Below are 18,190 nucleotides of genomic sequence, written 5' to 3' on the forward strand. Positions count from 1 at the left end.
CCCCCCAGACGCCTCGGCTGCCATCGGCCACTGCCTGAGGTTCTTTGCCTCATTGATTCCTTTGACCAGTAACAGGACTGAGGTCTCCTGTGTGCTGCCCGGGGCCTCGGGGCCTCTTGGAATGGCCTGCCCCCTCTGAGGGGCACCAAGAGGGCGGGGACAGCTGCTGCCCTGGCCTCAAATCTGGGAGTCCCAGTCCGGCCTCTCTCCAGGGAGAGTCAGCATCCCAGTCCTTCCTGCAGGTTCCATGGGCCGCCTGCCCCGGGGGTCACGTGGCCTGTTCCCAGACCCCATAGCCACCAGACCCTGCTTTCAACGGCACAAGCAGATGTGGGCCCCAGCAAGACGAGGGTCCGGTGGGACCTGCCCTGCTGGGGAGCGGTGAGGATGGGGGGGTGCACACAGCAGGTGCCCACCACGCGCTCCCTGGCCACCGCCGGGGGGGTCTCCTAGAAAGTGAAAGTTACTGCCCCAAAGTGGGAGCGGCGCTGACGTTTATCAGCTGATGAATCGGTAAGCAGCACGAGCTGGGTGCACCCACACACCACCCGGAATGCTGCCCCATGAGATACGGTCACCTGAAACGTTGCTCGGTGATGATAGTGGTAACAAAGGGATGCAAAGCTGATGCCATGAGGACGGGCCTTGCAAACACTGAGGAGAAAAAGCCAGACACTCAGGAAGCCGTGTTCTGTGATTCCCCACGTGCGGGCTGCCCAGAGCAGGCGACTCCGTGGAGACAGGGCGCGTCCTCGGGCCAGGAGAGGGTGGGAGGGAGAGGGCGGCGATCATGGGGGACAGGGTTCTCTTCCAGGTGCTGGGCAGGATCTAATGCTGACTGTGGTGATGGGGCCAGCTCGGTGACTGCACGGAAGCACAGAATCACACGCGCGGAGTGAGCTGAGCCGTATGTGTTACATCACAGGGAAGCTGTTTTAAAAAGTAGCAATAAAGTTACCATCAGTTCAGTTCAGTTCAGTCGCTCAGTCGTGTCCGACTCTCTGCGACCCCATGAATCACATCACGCCAGGACTCCCTGTCCATCACCAACTCCCGGAGTTCACTCAGACTCATGTCCATCGAGTTGGTGATGCCATCCAGCCATCTCAAAAGTTACCATATGACCCAGCAATTCCACTCCTAGGCCGGCACCAAAGAGAGCTGAAAACATCAGTCCACAGAAAGAGCTGAAAACGTCGGTCCACGTGAAAGCGTATGAGTCAGGAGAGCGGAAGAGTAGGGAGGACCCGATTCTCTGATGAGTGGAGAAGTGAAATGTGGAATTTAAATAGATACAGGCTCCACAAGGATGAGCCCTGGAAACAGGCTCAGTGACAGAAGCCAGCAGCAAAGTCACACATCAGATCGTGGCGTTTTCAGAAGGGTCCTGAGTGGGCAAGCCCACAGTTGTAGACAGCAGGCTGTGGTCGCCAGGGGCCAGGGGGCCTGGCCGGGGTCAGTGACGGCTCGTGGGTGAGGCTCCCTTTTGGGGACAAAACGTCCTCAGCTTAGATCATGGTGATGGTTGCACCACGTTGTCAACACACTAAAACCACTGACGTGTCTGCTTTCATTGGGGAGCTTCACGGCATGTAAATTCTGCCTCCAGTTGGTTAACACTGTGCTCCCAGCCTCACAGCTGGTCCTCGGCAGTGGCCGCACCCCATTCGGTCCTCTCTGGTGGGAAGCCAGCGCCCACCCCCGGGGGCTACGGGACAGAACGCGCCCGGAGCCTTGGCGATGGGGGGCGGGGACGGGGACACCCAGAAACTCATGCACGGCCTGGCCCGGGCCCCGGCCGCCCGCTACGCCAGCCCGCAGTGGCTGTCGGCTCCCAGGGCTGCAGGAGAGGCCGGCAGGGTTCTGCAGGGGGAATCATGTTGTTCTTGTTTTAAATCACTTCAGCATTTGTCGTGTTTATTAGGGAACTAGTTCAAACATGTGAAACATGCACACAGCACAACACAATGCACTCCCACCAACAGCCACGTGGGAAGTGAGTCGTGGGGGCAGCCTCCAGCCTGGGACCCTCCAGGCTCCGTGGTCGAGCCTCTGCAGACCCCCGGCCTGCCTGTCGTCGTGGGGAGCAGGCCACCCCCTCCTTCCCTTTCCCAGGCTGCAGGATCAAAGCTCACCATCGGGACCAGAGGCGGGGGCCCTGAGTGCATCCGAGACTCTGAAAGTCTGCAACTAGCTGTGTTTTTTGGAAATCATTGCTGGCTGCCTACAGAGAAAAACACGCCTTTCACACACACAGCTTGTTAGCCTGGGGAAACGCACTCGGTCCTTTGCAGTCGAGTCGCCCCTCCAGATCCTGCCGGCGCCCGTGACCCCTCATGCCGCGGTCAGATTTCTGCCCCTACGGTCGTGCGTCGTCTCGGGGGTCCCGTGCCAGTGGCCGCGCTGCCTCCTCTGGGCCCGCGCACCGTCCGTAGCCTGGGCAGTGGTTCCGTTGGCCGCTGAGCAGGCTGCACTGTGCGTGCGTCCTCCAGCTGGGGAAGGGTCAGGCGGTTTCCAGTGTGGGGCCACTGTGAATAAGCCACTGAAATTTCAGGTGAACCTGAGTTTGACTTCTCTTGAGTAAGGGGCCAGTTGTAGAACGCTGGGATGTGGCGTTAGTGGTGTCTGATGTTCCCGGCGACCGGCACGCTGTGTCCCCTCCTGACGCGGCTGTCTTGCTCCTTCCCCGGGGGTGCCCAGGCGCTGAGCCAGGCTGGGGGTGGCCGGGGGGCGCTGCCAGCCCAGTACAGAGGAGATGAGAGACAGGAGTCGTGAACATGCAGGCTCCTGTTGGGTTCCGAGGGTGACTAGGCGGGGACGTCGGCAAGGTCCTCGCAAACCAGAAGAGCCGTCGGCCTGAGGTCCAGGGCACTGAGCAAGGCCCCGGGCCCTGGGGCAGGCGCGTCCTGGCATGGTACCGCGCCCGGGATGGATTTACTGGGCACCGCCTGTGCCCGGGCCGTGCAGCAGACCTCAGAGACACCCTGCTCACAGCCGAGGGCCCGTGGGGGTCACGGCCAGGCAGCCAGAGCTGGGCCCTCCCTGGCATTGTGCTGTGTGACCCTGGGCGGTGGCGAGCCCTCTCTGAGCCCCTGCCCTCCCGTGGGCGCCGCAGCCCCTGGTGGGAAATGGCCCGAGGCGCCCGCGGGCAGGGACAGGCCCACGGGCCGGGTGAGCCGCGGGCCCCGCGCTGCCGCCGGCGGCCGACAGAGGGCAGGAGCGGCCCGCGCCTCCGAGGCCGGCGCGGAGGCGGCCCGGCGGGGACACCTGAATGCAGGGCTTGGCCAGGGTGCCTGCAGGCCCCGCACCCCCGACCTCCAGGGCTCAGCGTGGAAAGCAAACGCAGACCGCCACGGCCAGCAGTGTTTACACGGGTCACCTGTTGAACCGGCACTCTCTGGGGCACACCAGTTAAATAAAACCTGACAGTCAGCTTCACTTTCTTTAAACATGGCTGCTTCGGGCTCAAGCTCCAAGCAGGCTGGCAGTGCTCTGTGCAGACAGGCGTGTGCCCCACGCCCCGTGACCCCCGTGATCCTCCCCGCGAGGCATGCCCCACCATGACCCCCATGTACAGCGGGGGCTCCGAGAGGGGACAGGCACGCTCGGGGCCGCCCCCCGCCCGGTGCAAATCACGCGCATCCTGTGCCCGAGGCACATATGCAAGAGACGGCTGGACCAGCGCCCAGACACACCCACACCCCGGCCAGCACCCCCGCAGCTGTGCGCCCCGGTCCCCTGAAGGCCCGAGTGGGTCGTGGTCTCCCGGTCACCCCGGGCCCGGACCAGGGAGCCTGGCCGCCACCGCGGGCGGGTCTGCGAGGCCGCCCCTGCGGGGAGCGGGCACGAGTGGCCTTCGCCCAGCCCCGCGGGCCCTTCCTCCCAGCCACACAGCATTTGCATAGCGCTCCCCAAGCCCGTGGATTGCATTACATGGAGACCCGATGATAATCTTTGTTGAAATAATATTTAACACATGCTGCACTTTTAATTAACTATCTGAATAATCTCAAATTAATACCAGAGCTTTAAAAATAAGTTTTCATTTTCGCGTTTGGTAACATAATAGCAGCCCAGCCGGCCCGCTTCCTCCTTTGATTTAATTAAAAGCCCTTTTGTATGCCTCTTGTCACTTCAGAAACAGACAAAAGCCCCCGAGGTGAGCAACCTGGGCCACAGCCGCCGGGTGCCATGCGGGGGCCTCAGTGTGGCTGCGCGTCACACACGCTCACACACAGGGGGGTGGGCCCAGTCACAGGCACGCATGCGGAGGCAGCAAGCTGCTTCCACCTTTCCACGTGCGTCCCAGGCCACAAGGCCACTCCCCGCGCCAGCCCCGCAGGGGGACGGCCGGTCGGTCACCCGCCGGCCATCGGGGTGACGCTCAGGCCAGCCAGGGCTGGGCTCCTGGTGGGCACCCCAGGCCTGGGCCCAAGGCCACAGCTGCCGCCAGTCAGCACCCCGAGTGTGGGCGTGTCTCCCCCTCATGCGGTCTGTCTGTGCGTCCAGACTCGATGCTTCAGAAGCGGCCGGGCGGACACCTTCTGGGGCACACGGTGGACACCCCAACCCGAGCCCGGATTCCTGGGCGGGGGCCGCGGAAATCCCTTAGATTCGGGGGCTGGCGGGTCAGAAACGGTTCCTGCATGGTGTGAGGTGGGTGGGTGAAGGGCCTGTCCCTAGGGGCCCATCTGAAAGCGGGTCGCCCACAGCGTCGGGGGCTGGCACCAGGGAGCAAGCGGTCACATCTCCGCACACGCGGGTTTCTCCGGCCAGCAGATGTGGAGGGCTGCATGCAAGCTGAGTAGTGCCCGGGGTCCTGCTGTGGGCGGGAAGCCAGGCGTGGCCGAGGGGGAGGACGAGGTGGGTGGGCACCTGCCCAGCAGAAGGGTCAGAGGGGGCCCGGGGGCCGCAGTACCCGACGCCAGGGTCCAGCCTCCCTCCTGGGCGCTGGGCCTGGGACCTGGAGCGTGACCAGCAGGGCCCGGCCTGGGAACCGGCTGCCCTGGGGTCCAGCTCTCCTCCCCGACACCAACCAGTCCCTTCCGGCTGAGGCGGACCGGCCAGCCCCGGTCAGCGGGGCCCAGCAGGCTCCTGCCTCCAGGGCTGCCTGCAAGCCAGGAGAGCCCGCTCCTACCCACCTGCCCCTGGCTGGGGAGGACTGGCCCGGCCGCTCCAGGCACCTCGCCCCACCGTCTCACACTCACACACTTCCACCCATGGTCACAAGTCACCCCAGACCACACACGAGTGAGCACACAGATGCCCAGTCAGCCCGCAGCCCACAGGAAGTAGTGACCACCGCGGGCTGGGCTCCCGGAGCCGCCGGCCTGGGGAGGCTGCATTCGGGCCGGAGGCACCCTCGTCCCGCGTTCCCACTGCGTGACCCAGGGGCCAGCATGGGTCTCAGGCAGGGCGGGCGGGGGTCCCGGTTCACAGGGGGCAGCGGAGCTGGTTCAGAGAGGCCAGGAGAGCGGCTCAAGTTCACCCGGGGGATCTCGAGCAAGCCTGCACACCGGTCAGCCCCCCACAGCCCCTCTACTACTGAAGGCAGCGTGGCCGGAACAGGAACGAGGCAGGCGGGCGACCTCGGCGCTGGCCCGGAAGACTCGGGAGCCGGGGAGCTGGGGCTGAGGCGGAAGAGGCTCCCTCAGCCTCCAAGGTGGTCACAGAGCAGGCACTCTGAGGCCTGACCCCGCGACCTTGTACTGCCCAGCACACAGCTCCTGCTGAGGTCTGCTGGCGGGGTGGGGGCACGGGTGTGAGCCCCAAGCTCCGAGAAGTGCCCGGAACCAGGGGCGCTGCAGGCCAGCCCCCCGTTCACTCATTTGGTCAGTCACCAGGTATGTCCCTGGTGCCCGCGGGGCAGGCGCTGTCCTGGACAGGCGTGGCAAGCCTGACCCGGGCCCTGCCCTCCCAGGAATGCCATTCCACTGGGAAAAAGGGACCGCACACATCAAAGAGATGGAGCGAGCGATTTCAGATAATGATCGTGAGCTGGAGCAATCAGGGCGGGCTTCTCTGAGGAGGGCTCATTTGGACTGAGACCCGCCAAGGAATGAATGCTGGGAGAGGAGTCCAGGCAGAGGGGCTGCAAGGGCGGCGGCCCAGAGGACGGAAGTTCACAGAAGGGGGCCCGGGCAGGGCGGGGGTCTGCCGGCCCGGCCTGCGAGCAGCCCTCTGGAACAGGCACACAGGCTTGAGCACCCAGTGTGGCCAGGGGTTCCGATTCGCCAAGAAAACCTGGCGGTCTGGGTTTTGACCCAAAACCTCGATCTTTTTTTATATAGCCACCAGTTGTACTTTTCCTGAAACTGTTCTGAGGGCCAAAAACAGCCGGTGGGCCTCTAGTTCAAGACCTCCCTTGGAAGTGAAAAGTGAAACTGCAAAGTGTTTGGACTGTAGCCCGCCAGGCTCCTCTGTCCAGGGGATTCTTCCTGATCCAGGGATCGAACCTGTTGCAGGCAGATTCTTTACCATCTGAGCCGCCAGGGAAGCCCCCTCCCTGGGAAGCTGGGGCCTGGATTCGAGTCCTGCCTCCCAGACTTGCCGGCTGTGACCCCCTGTGCAGGCGGCCCACTCTCTGTGGGTCTCAGCGCTTCCAGCTGGAAGGGGTCTGCCGTGGACGGCCGGTGCTGAAGGCATCCATGCACTCAGCAGCTGTCTGCTGGACGCCTCCGTGTGCCCGAGTCAGCGGTCTGGGGGGGCGTAGCGGTGGACGAGAGAGACAGGGTCCGCCCTGGCGCCCCTCCACGGGGAACAGGAAATGAGTGAGTGGTCACCGCGCAGGACCGCCATGCGTCCAGAAGGCCGAGGAGAGAGAATAGGACCAAGAGGCAAACAGGTATCGGGTGGAGTGACCCAAGGAGGGCAAAGGGCAGTGCAATGGCCCTGGGGCCTGGCCGCTCCAGGAAGAAGGAGGCTGAGGCGGCGGGTTTGGGTCGGGAGTGGGGGCAGGGCGGGAGGGAGATGAGCCCTTTGGGGGCTGTGGGGGCTTCAGCTTTTCCCCCTGAGTCGGGTGAGCCCGGGGACGGTGTGGAGCTGCGCACGGGTGAGGTCGCCTCTGGGGTCCACAGGAGGCTCCAGGCTGCCGCTGGGGCTGGAGGTGGGGGCCTGGGAAGGCGGTCCAGGCAGGGTTGAGGGGCCGGACCCGGCCGCAGTGGGGCTGGGAGGACGGTGAAGGTCCCCCCAGCACAGGGAGGGGGCAGAGAGACGCCTGGGCTTGATCCAGGCCCCTGGAGGCTGGGATGGAGAAGCGGAGAGAGCTGGTTCCGGGCTTCGGGCTGCAGCGGGGGCCCACTGGGGACATGACCTCCAGGGTCCGGCCCAGCATGGACGTGGACGCGCGGGTGGGGGGCGCGAGTGTAGACAGCAGTGGAGGGGCGGGGGCGGCGACGCCGGACCGGAGGGCCCTCGGTGGCTGGGGCCCGCGGGCCTCCCCTCCCCCACGCCACCTGCGGGGTCGGGCCGACCGGCCTTTGTCCCGCCCCGCGCAGCACCCCCCGAGCAAACACAGCTGAGCGCCGGGCTCGCGTGCCGCCCCGCCCCGGCTCGGCGGGCCCCAGCTCTGGGCGGGCGGCGGGCGCGGGGCGGCGGCTTAGCGGGCAGCTGCGGCCGCGGGCGGGTGGGCGACCGGCCGCTCCCACCGGCGCCGCGCTTTGTCATGCAGATGCCCGCTGGCGGCGCGCGCCCGCTCCCCAGCTGACCCGGGCGCCCGCGCCCCGCACCGGCCGGCCAGGCGGCCCCAGACCCGCTTGATCGTCCGCCGCCGGAACCGGATCTGCCTGGTGCTGGGCAGCCCAGGCCGGGGGCTGGGCGCCTCTGGGCCTGTCTCCTCTTTCCCGGCAGAGGACCCCCGAGTCGCCCCTGCGCGGTGGGGAGCACATTTGGAGACCAGCCCCCGTCCCTCCCGCGGATGGTCCTTGGCCTTCGCTGAGCTCTGCGGCCCGCCCCGCCCCGTCCCCGCCTCGGTCTTTCCATCTGTGCTTTGAGGGCAGGTGACCAGGTGACCGGGATGAGCGTAGCCTCGGGGCCGCGGAGGCTGATGACTCCGACCGCAGCCCCCAGCGCTTCCCCCCAGCCCCAGGGCGGGCAGCTGGGACTTGGCCTGGGGACCCACCCACTTTACCCAAGCCAGAGGCACCAGGAGAGAGGTGATCAAATGGAAAGTTATTTACTCCCTGGTGTCAGGAGTCAAGCCCCAGGCCAGGCCGGGAGCAGGAACATTCCTGGGTGGGATCAGGCCCTGAGCCGCCGGGGCACTCGGGGTCACCGCGTCCGCCCCGTGGCCCCAGTCCATGCTGGCCTGGGATTCACGCCAGAAGCTGCAGAAATGACCACCTTGTGTGGGCCTGATGCTCAGGGTCTGGGACCCTCCACCAGAGGAGTGGGTCCTCCCGGGCAGCCCAGCCGGGCAGTGGGCAGGGCCCCCTCCCAGGGGCGTCCCCGAGGGCACCCCAACCACGCTGAGTTTGTCAATCCCAATCACGCGGGTAGTTCCAAGGAAGCTCTGGTCCAGAGATCTTACTCCTAGGACTTCATCTTCAAAGGGCGTTCCTGCCGCGTGTGACCTTGGGCACTGACCTCTGTGTCCTGTCTGGAGGCGGGAACATCGGCACGCCGCCTTCCAGGGCCACCTGAGGAGGGTGAAGACCCTGCACGTCAGGGGTCCTGATGTGACTGACAAATGGAGATGAGACCCCGTCCCCAGGTGCCTCGGGGTCTGTCCAGCCCCCACCCCACCCTCCTGCACCCAAGCTCTGGTGGCCGGGAGAGGGGCGTCAGTCCCAGCCCAGACCCCCTCTTGCCTGTCACAGGGAGAGGGTGGGGGAGGCCAGGGCGGGTGGCCCACACCTCCACCCAGGCCCCCGCCCTCTGCTCAGGCTGGCAGGAGAGACCCTGGAAGGTGGGGGGGGCTCACCTGAACACACCTCCAGGGAGGGGCCTCCGTGCCCAGATCCGGTTTCTGGCAGGACCGGTTGGTCTAGGTGGCCCTGATGGATGGCTGAGATAAAGCGGGTGCCGGTCGTCTGGGCTAAGAAGGGGGTGGCCCAGACCCCGCCCACTCAAGGGTGGCTGGGGGTCCGAGCCAGTCTTGTCCCAGCTTCTGGCACCGGCCTTGGGGGGGCCACACAGGCGCCCTGTCTGCACCCCTTCCCTGCCTGCAGTAAGAGTGACCCTGGGGAGGGGCTCCTGGCCCAAGATCGCCCAGGCCAGACCCACGGCAGGTGAGGGTTGTCCAGGCACACGGCAAGCTTCTGGCGCCAAGAGGCAGGCGGACTGAGGTTCCCCGGGTGCAAGGTTATTCCGGACCCCACGTTTCAGCCGGGCCCAGGCCTGGTTGTGTCTCAGATCTCCTGGGAGCCCCAGGGCTGGCCTGTCCTCAGTGGCCGCCAACCTCCTGCTGTCTGACGTCCCCACGCCCACGAGATTCCCTTCATTTGATCCTCCCAGCTAGTTCTGGTGTCACCCCTCTCTTGCCGGGACCCTGACCGGTAGACTTCTGGGGCCCCAGAGCCCAGGAGAACAGCTGTGGTCCCCACACTTCAGGGCGAGGAGCCCTGAGGGGATGGCCACAGAGGAGCCCTTAGTCCCCCGGACAGGGCTTCCCTCAGCTCAGCACGGGCCTTGGGCACGGTGGCCCTCGGATCTGCCTGGGCAATGAGTTTTGCGTGCAGGACGGAGTCTTGGGAAGTGGTCCTGGGGAACAGGGGGAGCCTGCGGTGGGGGACCAGGCCAGGCAAGGGGGAAAGCGAGCTGGAGGAGGTGCCGCTGCTCCGCGGTCAGCGGGCTACGGACCCCGGGGAGGCCCCCTGAGAAACCTTGAGGGGTGTGCCGAGGACCGTCCCCCCAGGGACAAGAGGGGTGTGGGTGCAGCCCTCACCCCGCCGGGCAAGGCTTGTCCGTCAGCCTCCAGGGGTCATGCACACAGGTGCCCGGTAGGTCCTGCAGGCGTCCTCACTCTGGGTCAGAGCAGCTCTTGGGCAAGGGTGAGCTGGGCCATCAGACGGGTCTGCGGGACGGTCTCCACGGCACCGCAGCTGGCGGGCACATGGCATACACGGGCACGCTGCCCAATGCACACACCCGCACCCCCGTCTGCCCTGGGGCAGCCTTTTCTCACTTTCACGTCCGGGGCAAATGAAGCCAGGTCTCCCCACGTCCTGTCTGTCCCCCGTGCCCACCCCCCTAGTCTCAGTTCCCGTGATGACCGGTCAAAGCCTCGCTCCCTCTAGACTGCAGTCCACTCACAGGCGGAACGATCTCCGCTCGTCAGAGCCGACATGACACGGCGCCCTGCCCGTGGCGTAGCGGGCGTGCGAACCCGTCCTCCCTCAGTGAGTGCGGCGAGTCTCTGGTGGTGGCGAGGGCACCGGGGTGACTGCTCACCCGCTCCTGACCTTTCTCCTGAACCCGAGCTCACGGCCGCCTGTCACGCGTGTCACCCTCAACAGGCCCCCAGTGACCCCCTGGCTCCCCCTGCCTCACCGCCATCCCATCTCAGAGCGGACAAGACCCTCGGAGGTGACCCAGGCTTCCCCACAGCTGCTGTCCCTTCAGCAGGAGCCGCCACCTCTGGGCCTGGGCGTGTGCCCCCTGCAGGGAGCACTCACCCCACACCTCCCTCACCTCTCCCAGGAAGAGCGGGCTTGCGAGGCTGAGCCCAGGGCAGGGGGCTTAGAGCCGCGGAGCCCACAGGAGGCAGAGTCTATGATGCAAGGACTCTGGGTGGCCCTCAGAGGTCTGGGTGGGCGGCCAGGAGGCCAGAGGGACCAGCGCTTGGCAGGGGCCTGGCACGGGGCAGGCCTGGGGGGGGAGACATCACATCCACGTCCGGCACGAGGCGCGAGCAGCTTCCGTGGGTCCGGGCTGCAGCCCAGGATGGAGTTAGACAGCGGGCAGGGCCAGCCCGTAGCCCTGGGTCGGGCAGCACCCAGGCTCCTGAGCCAGCCGGCCCTCCGGGAGGAGACCCAGCAGCGGGATTTGAGCTGAGCTGCTGCTGGCCGGGCTCATGGAGACACGCAGACGCTCACAGGCCGGGTGATGTTGCCAGCCAGCCTTGCCCAGCCAGCAACTGGCAGGCAATCAATAAGCCTAATTAATAATTAACTTTTTAATTAAATATCAATTTAAAACAAGCATGGGAATCAGTCTCTTGCAATTAACACCCTTGCTCTGCTTTCGGAAAGGGGCTGGACGGGCGATCTGGGCTCCAGGGCCACAGGGGCAGGGCAGGCACGGAGGATCCCACAGCGCGGGGAAGGGGCCCAGGCGGCCCGCCCCTCCCCTCCTGGAGCCACGGGGGCCCCGGGACACCCGCCCTGTCTCCTCCAGCCGCAGGGAGAATGTGCTCGGCCCCGCGATCACCACCGCACTGGGTACACTGGACACGGAGCAGGAACCAGCCCTGCCTTCAAGGAGCTGGCCTCTTGAACGTTGAGGGGGAGAGACCCAGCAACCTGCGAGTGGCTGGTTCCCAGGATCCCAAGGAAGGAGAAACTGGGGCTGCAGGAGGACGGCTGGAAGGACGCGTTGGGTGTGGGCACGGCTGAGCCAGAAGCATGCCGGCGGGGAGGGGCGGGCAGGCGTGTTGCAGGTCTGGGGTGGCCCGGGGCGGCCCAGCGTCTGCAGCGGAAAGTAGCTGGTACATACCCCTGCTGCCACCCCGGAACCCCACGACCCCAGGGATTTCCTGACCGGCGGCTCTGGTGACCGCAGGCATAACCACGGCGCCTGGGGGCCCAAGTCGCTGGTGGTGCAGGTTCCTGCTTTGGGGGGGGGGGGGTGACAGCGTGGTGTGGTTGGCGGGCAGGGCTGCCCGGGGCAGGCGCTCGGGCTCCCAGGCCCCACGGCGCCCCCCAGGGTCCTCGGGACTTGCCTGGTGGCCGCCGGGGGCATCCAGACCTGGAGTCCTGATGCAGAGGCGCACAGCACGGGAGGGCCTGCAGGAGGTCTGCCCGGGGAGCGGGGGCCAGGGCTCCCCCAACACAGCAGGTTCCCGGGGAGGGGTCCCTGCCGAGGGGCAGAGGCCGAGGAGGGGACGGGCTGGGCCTTGACTGTGCCGGTGGGGGCAGGTCCGACCGAGGCCGGGTCTCCGCCGGGACGGCACGCGGCAGGCAGCAGAGCCCCGCGGCTTGTCCCCGTGCCACCCAAGGCCCAGACCCAGGGAAAGCGGGCCGGCATCTGTTGACGAAGCTGCCGTGGGGCTCCTTCCTGGGCTGTAAGAGCACAGGGCGGTTGGGAGGCGGGGGTGCGGTGCGGCGGACGGGCGCCCAGTAGGTGCTCAAAGCCCCCCACCCCCAGCCCCAGGAAGAGGCTATCCCTAACGTCAGGAGTCATGATGATGCGACTGTCCTAGAGGCCAGACCAAGGGCGCTGGCCGCTACTCTGCACCTAGCTTGGACCCCTACCTGGCCAGGGAGGGACCCTGGGGTCTGTGGCCCTTTTGTAGCAAAGGGGGCAGACTGGAGAGGTCTGAACACACCCCGGCACTTCCCGGGGGGGTGGCAGAGAGGGCTGCAGTGGGGGCCACACTAGGGCTGGAGTTTGGCTCAGCCGGACCCTGGACAGGGCGGTCTCTGTCACCGCTGTTGCCCACCAGGCCTACCCCGAGCCGCGCGGGCATCAGTCCCGCTGCTGCCCCCCGTACCACCTCATCTCTCCCAGGCTCTCCCGCCTGGGCACCCTCGAGCTTCTCCCCCGGCTCCAAGGCCCTGCCCCTCGAGGGTCTCTGGGTCCCCCCTTACCCCCACCGTCCTGCCCGCCCCTGCCTGCCCACGGAGCCCCCTCCCGCCCACTGCAGTGCCCTTATCTGGGTCCAGCCCCTGCGCGATTGCTGGGAGCCCATCCCCATGACAACGGGGCAGATGGCGGCTGCGATTAGCTGCTCTCCCTCCCGCCACAGCTCAATCCGTCTTTGAAATTAAATCAGCTGCGATAACATCGACTGGCCAGGGGAGGGGGGCAGGCAGGAGGCTGCCCGGTCCGCACCCACCCCACCCCAGGCCTGGGCGCAGGGCGAGAGGAGCAGGAGGAGGGTAGACAGGCTTCCAGTGTGGATGGGTGACCTCGTCCACGTCTCTTGGCCTCCGAGCCTCAGTTTCCCCATCTGTAAAATGGGGGCAAGTGGCCATCCCTGTTTTGGGGGTCAGTGAGAGTCTTTGGGGAGGGGGTACAGGAGGAACCCTGGGGGTGCTCACTAGGGCTGAGAACATGGCCCGCTCCCATCCACGGAGAAGCCAGAGCCCTGGGGGAGACCTCAGGCCCTCAGGGTCCCAGGTGGCCTCAGACCACACGTGGTCGGAGACCGAAGACCTGCCCTGTGAGCTGCAGTGCGTGCCTCCCGAGGCCTTTGCTGCCCTCACTTGTAAAGGCTCCAGCATCACTGAACCTGGTGCCCGAGGGGCAATGCTGGGATGCCGTCATGTCCACTGGGCAGTAGGGGACAGTCGGGGGCCTGGAGGGACGGGGGGGCCCAGGAGCGGCATGTGGAAGAGGGGGTGTGAGGTCTCCCCGAGGGTGTGGTGGCAGGAGAAGCCTGGGTAGAGAGGGGTGTTTCAGGAACCGGGTCGGTCTGTGCAAAAGTCCCACTTCAGGAAAGGGGTCTGCAGGGAGGGGACGGTGGGGTGAGCAGGGACCCCGGGGCAGCGAGGAGACAGGGCCCATGCCATCCCAGCATGGCACGGCCCGCGCCGAGATCTTGAGGCAAGAGTCCCCCTGGCGAGTGTGCAGGAGCTGAAGGAGACCGCTGGGGCTGGAGCACAGAGTGTACCGGGGGCCAGGGAGGTCGTGGGGGCCTCAGCGGCCACCCCGAGGGCTTGACTTTTCCTTTGAGTGTCTCACGAACCTCTCAGGTTTTCACAAGACCCTTCGGGCTGCGGGGATGAGAGCGGGATGAAGGGAGGAGGCTGGGGCACTGTCCAGGTGAGCCACGAGCAGACGTGGGCCCGGTGCAGGCGCTGAGTGTGGGGGCTGCATTCTGAACGGGGCCCTCACCATCTCCTGCCTCAGGACCTTTGCATGGGCTGTGCCGAGCCCGTAACACTCCTCCCAGGCCCCTCTCTGCCCCACTTCCACGGGCCTTCAGCTCCGCCGTCTGTCAGATGGTGCTACGGGCAGAGACAAGGATGCAGAGAGGGGCTGAGGATCAGAGAGGGGCTGAGGATGTGTAGCCAGGCTCCATGCACTCAGAGGGACTGGAACAGGGGACCGCTACGACCGGCCTGCGAGTCGAGGGGAGACACCGAGGTGAAGTCCTTGGGGTGTCTGTGAACGCCCGTGCCTTGCGACCACCCAGCCCTGGGACCCTGCGCCCGCCGGTGGGCTGCTGGCCAGTAATTGGATTAGCTAGGCAGCTGTCAGGGCTAAGCAGGCCCACTTGACGCAACCGCGCTCGGCGGTAATTGGTGAAGTTAGCAGGTCGGCGGGGGCAGAGGTCGGGTGGTTAATGCTGTCGTGGGGGCTTTGATGAAGTCAGTCCGTCTGCAGGGCTGGGAGCCGCGGTGCGACCCTCTGTGTGCCACGGGGCTCTGCTGCCCCTCGGCTAACGCGGTTAGGGGGCCTCCAGCTGCCGGACCATCCCCCGGGCTCCGCGGGGCCGGACCCAGGAGGCCTGAGCCTGGAGGGACAGCAGGTCACCTGCTGTGTGCCCCTGCCCAGGGCCCTGTAGCACTCGAGGGGACTCACAGGCCCCTAGGGACCTTGGGGTGCTGCCCTGTGGCGGGGATGGGGGGACAGCGGCCGGGCTGCTGGGATCTCGTGGGGAGGGCGAGGCCTGACATCTTCATGCTGAAGCCGGGCAGCGCCCCCCGGGCCGGCGTCGGACGCCCTCGGTGGACTGGGTAGGCGGGCGGCCGTCGTGACCCTCACGACCCCCACGACCCCGACGACACATGCGCACGGACGCAGGCACTCACGCACAGGCACGCACGGGCACGGACACGGACAGGCGCATACGGACCGGCGCGTACGGACCCGCGCGCACGCACAGGCACGGACGCGCACGGACACAGACCCGCACGCACGGACCCGCACGCACGCAGGCGCAGGAGGTGCCAGCCTGGCGCCTGCGCGGCGCCCTGGCGAGGTCAACCTGCGCCGGACGCCTGACACGTCCCCAGGCCTCGCAGGTGGGCCCCGGTCGTCCGCCCCCCCCCCCCCCGCCAGCCCCCGGTGCCCCAAGCGAGCCACCGCGCCCGCAAGCTCACTTAGCATGTTTATTGAGCACCGCCGGCGGCGGGCGCGGGCGGCGCCTACTTGCTATCCACCCGCTTGAGCTGCTCCTTGCCGTTGATGGTCACCGACTTGAGCTGCCCGTCTTCCTCCACCTCCACGCGCTCCTGCCCGTTCTCCACAATGCGCTTGGTGGTGACCTTGTGGCCGTTGACAATCTCGGTGGACGACATCACCGATTTGAAGCCGGAGCCGCCCGAGCCGGAGCCGCCGAAGGACGTGGACGAGAAGGTGGTCCGGCCGGCGCCCCCGCGGCCCAGGCTGTCAAAGGCGGAGAAGGCCTCCATGAAGGCGGGGAACTCGCCGAAGCCGGCAGAGAAGGCCCCGCGAAGCCCGTGACCCCGGGCCCCGCGCTCGCTGCCGAAGGGCGCATCCCAGAAGTCGAAGGAGAACGGGTCCAGGCCTCCGAAGAACTCGCGGAAGATGTCCTCCGGGTTGCGGAAGGTGTAGCCGCCGCCGAAGGGGCCGCCGTGCGGGGAGCCGGCCCCGCCCGGCCGCCAGCCATCGCAGCCCGCGCGGTCATACAGCGAGCGCTTCTTGGAGTCGGACAGGACCTCGTAGGCCTCGGACACCTGCTTGAACTTCTTCTCGGCCTCCTCCTTGTTGTCGGGGTTCTTGTCGGGGTGCCAGCGCAGGGCCAGCTTGCGGTAGGCCTTCTTGATGTCCTCCGGGGAGGCGCTGGCCTGCACCCCCAGCACTTCGTAGTAGTTAGCCATGCCGAGGGCCGGGGCGCGGCGGCGGGGAGACGCGGGCCCGGGGCCCGGGTGGCCGGTGGGTGGGGGCACCAGTGGCAGTGCGGGTCGCTCGGCGGGGCCCTGGCTGGACTCTGGGGCTCCGGGGCGGCTCTGCCCGGCCGACTACCCTTTCATAGTACCAGCGCGGGGGACGGGTGGACGCCTCCGCTAGAGGGGCGGGGGGAGGGGAGGGCAGTGCCGCTGGGGGGCCCCCCTCGGCCACAAGGCCCCCCGCAGAGCCTCCCGGCCCTTTGTGACACCGGGCCTGGGCGGGGCAGAGCCCAGCCCGTGGAGTCCAGGGCCTGGGACACTGGCCGGCCCTGCTCAGGAGGCCATGCCTGGGGGTCCACACTCAGAGCTCAGGCTCTTGGAGCCGCGGGGCTGAGCCCCAGGGGCTGAGACAGGACCAGCCTCCGGAGGTGGGCCCTGGGGGTCAGGGAGGGGAGTGAGGATCCCTGGGGTGCGCGGACCGAGCCCAGAGGCTGGGTGGTCGGCAAGTGAGGCGCCGAGGTGGGGGATTGGCTCGGGTGGGGTCCGGGGCCGGAGTTCCTTCTGCTGGCGCCCCGTGGTCCCCGCAGATCCTGAGATGAGCCCCGCAGAGGCAGGGGTGTGTCAGCATCTAGGACCGCACTTGGCTGACAGTACACGTTCCTTGAATGAATGAGGCCCAGTGATTTGTGGCATCAGACTCAAGGTCACAGAGCAGGTGGGTGAGAGAGGGAGGTGCTGAGCTGTGGTGGGCGGCACCCTGGAGGGACTTTCCGCTCAGGGCCGGTGGGAAAGGCAGGGCTGGTAAGAAGTGTAGGTCGGTGAGCGCGGTGGGTTGAACAGTGGCCCCTGTGCCAACCGCAGACCCTGTGAACGTGCTCCTGTTACTGTTGGGGAAAAGGGTCGCTCCGTATACAATTAGAGATCACCCTGGATTGCCTGGGCAGGTCCAAAATCCATGACAGGAGTCCTTGGGAGAGACAGACGCACTGAGAGCAAAGCGGGATGGGGGGGAGGGGGAGGGGGTGGGGGGAGCAGAGAACACAGCAGGGCCTGCCCCGGGGCTAGCAGTAGCCCCCGCCCACCCTGAGGGAGGCCGGCCTCCGGCCCAGTGCTGTCTGCGGCGCTTTGCAGGGAGTAAGGAACCCGCGGTGCCCGGGGGGCGTTCCTCTGGTTTTTGTTCTTGTTCTGATGCTGGGCGCGTCCAGAAGCAGCATTAACAAGCACGTTAACACCCAGGTTTCCATGCCCCTCGCCCCCTCCAGGTAAGACGGAGGCACCCCCCCCCCCAGGGAGTCGGCGGGCCCACCAAGACCTATTGGGCAGCGTCTCCCCGTGCCCGTTTCTGGTCGGCACCCCTTCCTGTTCCCCCCCCCATGGCTCCTTTGCCCTTGATGCTCACGGGTGCTGGGCTCCAACACCTCATGGGGACAGCATGTTCTAACCAACCCCAAATGCTGGGGGGCGCCGAAAGCAGACGTGGGGACCCCGGAGTGACAAGCACTGTCTCCTCACACCCCTGGCCCAGAGGACGGCTCACCCCGCGTCCCCAGCCCACCCACCCACACGCCTGGACGCGGGTGCAGGCCGTTCCGTAGGTGGGACACCCGGGGTCTGTGGCTGCAGCGGGAACCTGTTCTCAGCAGGCTTGTCTGCGGGGGCTGAGCGGACGTGCCCACAGGAGGCTCCTGGTGGCGGAAGCCCGCTTTACTCGTCAGCACCCCCGGGACAGCTGCTGGGGCTGCAAGACACAGGTCTCGTCCTGGAGCCCAGACCGAGGGGTCTCGGGGTGGGGGGAGGCGACTCCGAGAGCTGGCAGACACTGGGGACCCTCCCACAGTGTCTGGGACATCACGAATGTCACTCTTGCCCACGGCACGCAGGCAAGGCCGTTTTCAGCGGAGTGGGGAGTGGCGGTCCTTCAGGAGGGGCCGCGCATCTCCAACAGCACCCTGAGAGGCGCGGTCGGGCAGAGGGCGGAGGGCAGTGCGCTGCGGTAGATGAGACGGACGTGGTCCTGGCGGGGGAGGCCGGCCTTGCTCCTGCTGGGGGCGGTGATGGTGGTGGCGACTTGTGGCAGGAATAGTCGGGGTGCTGATGAGGATGGGGGCACGCGGGGGGGAGCAGCGCTGAGCAGGAGCACCAAGGGCGACGGCAACAGCCCTTGCAGACCGCAATCCCGCCGGCCGCACTCACGCAGGGACCGCCACGCTCCTCCATGGCCTCCATCGCACCCT

The 18,190-nt window shown here is 66.9% G+C and overlaps 1 protein-coding gene across 1 annotated transcript; it reads right to left on the reverse strand.

Annotated features, from left to right (window-relative positions):
- Positions 1 to 15,209: 15,209 nt before the first annotated feature.
- On the reverse strand, positions 15,210 to 16,172 carry DNAJB8 (DnaJ heat shock protein family (Hsp40) member B8). The gene has a single exon (XM_043443188.1). The coding sequence runs from the start codon at positions 15,945 to 15,947 to the stop codon at positions 15,252 to 15,254; it is 696 nt and encodes a 231-aa protein (XP_043299123.1). The 5' UTR covers positions 15,948 to 16,172; the 3' UTR covers positions 15,210 to 15,251.
- Positions 16,173 to 18,190: the final 2,018 nt, after the last annotated feature.

The sequence above is a fragment of the Cervus canadensis genome, chromosome 22 (assembly GCF_019320065.1).
Source record: "Cervus canadensis isolate Bull #8, Minnesota chromosome 22, ASM1932006v1, whole genome shotgun sequence".
In the NCBI taxonomy this organism is placed as follows: Eukaryota; Metazoa; Chordata; class Mammalia; order Artiodactyla; family Cervidae; genus Cervus; species Cervus canadensis.

Coding starts and splice junctions, on each gene's coding strand:
- DNAJB8 (XM_043443188.1), bottom strand. CDS start 15,947: ATGGCTAACTACTACGAAGTGCTGGGGGTGCAGGCCAGCGCCTCCCCG.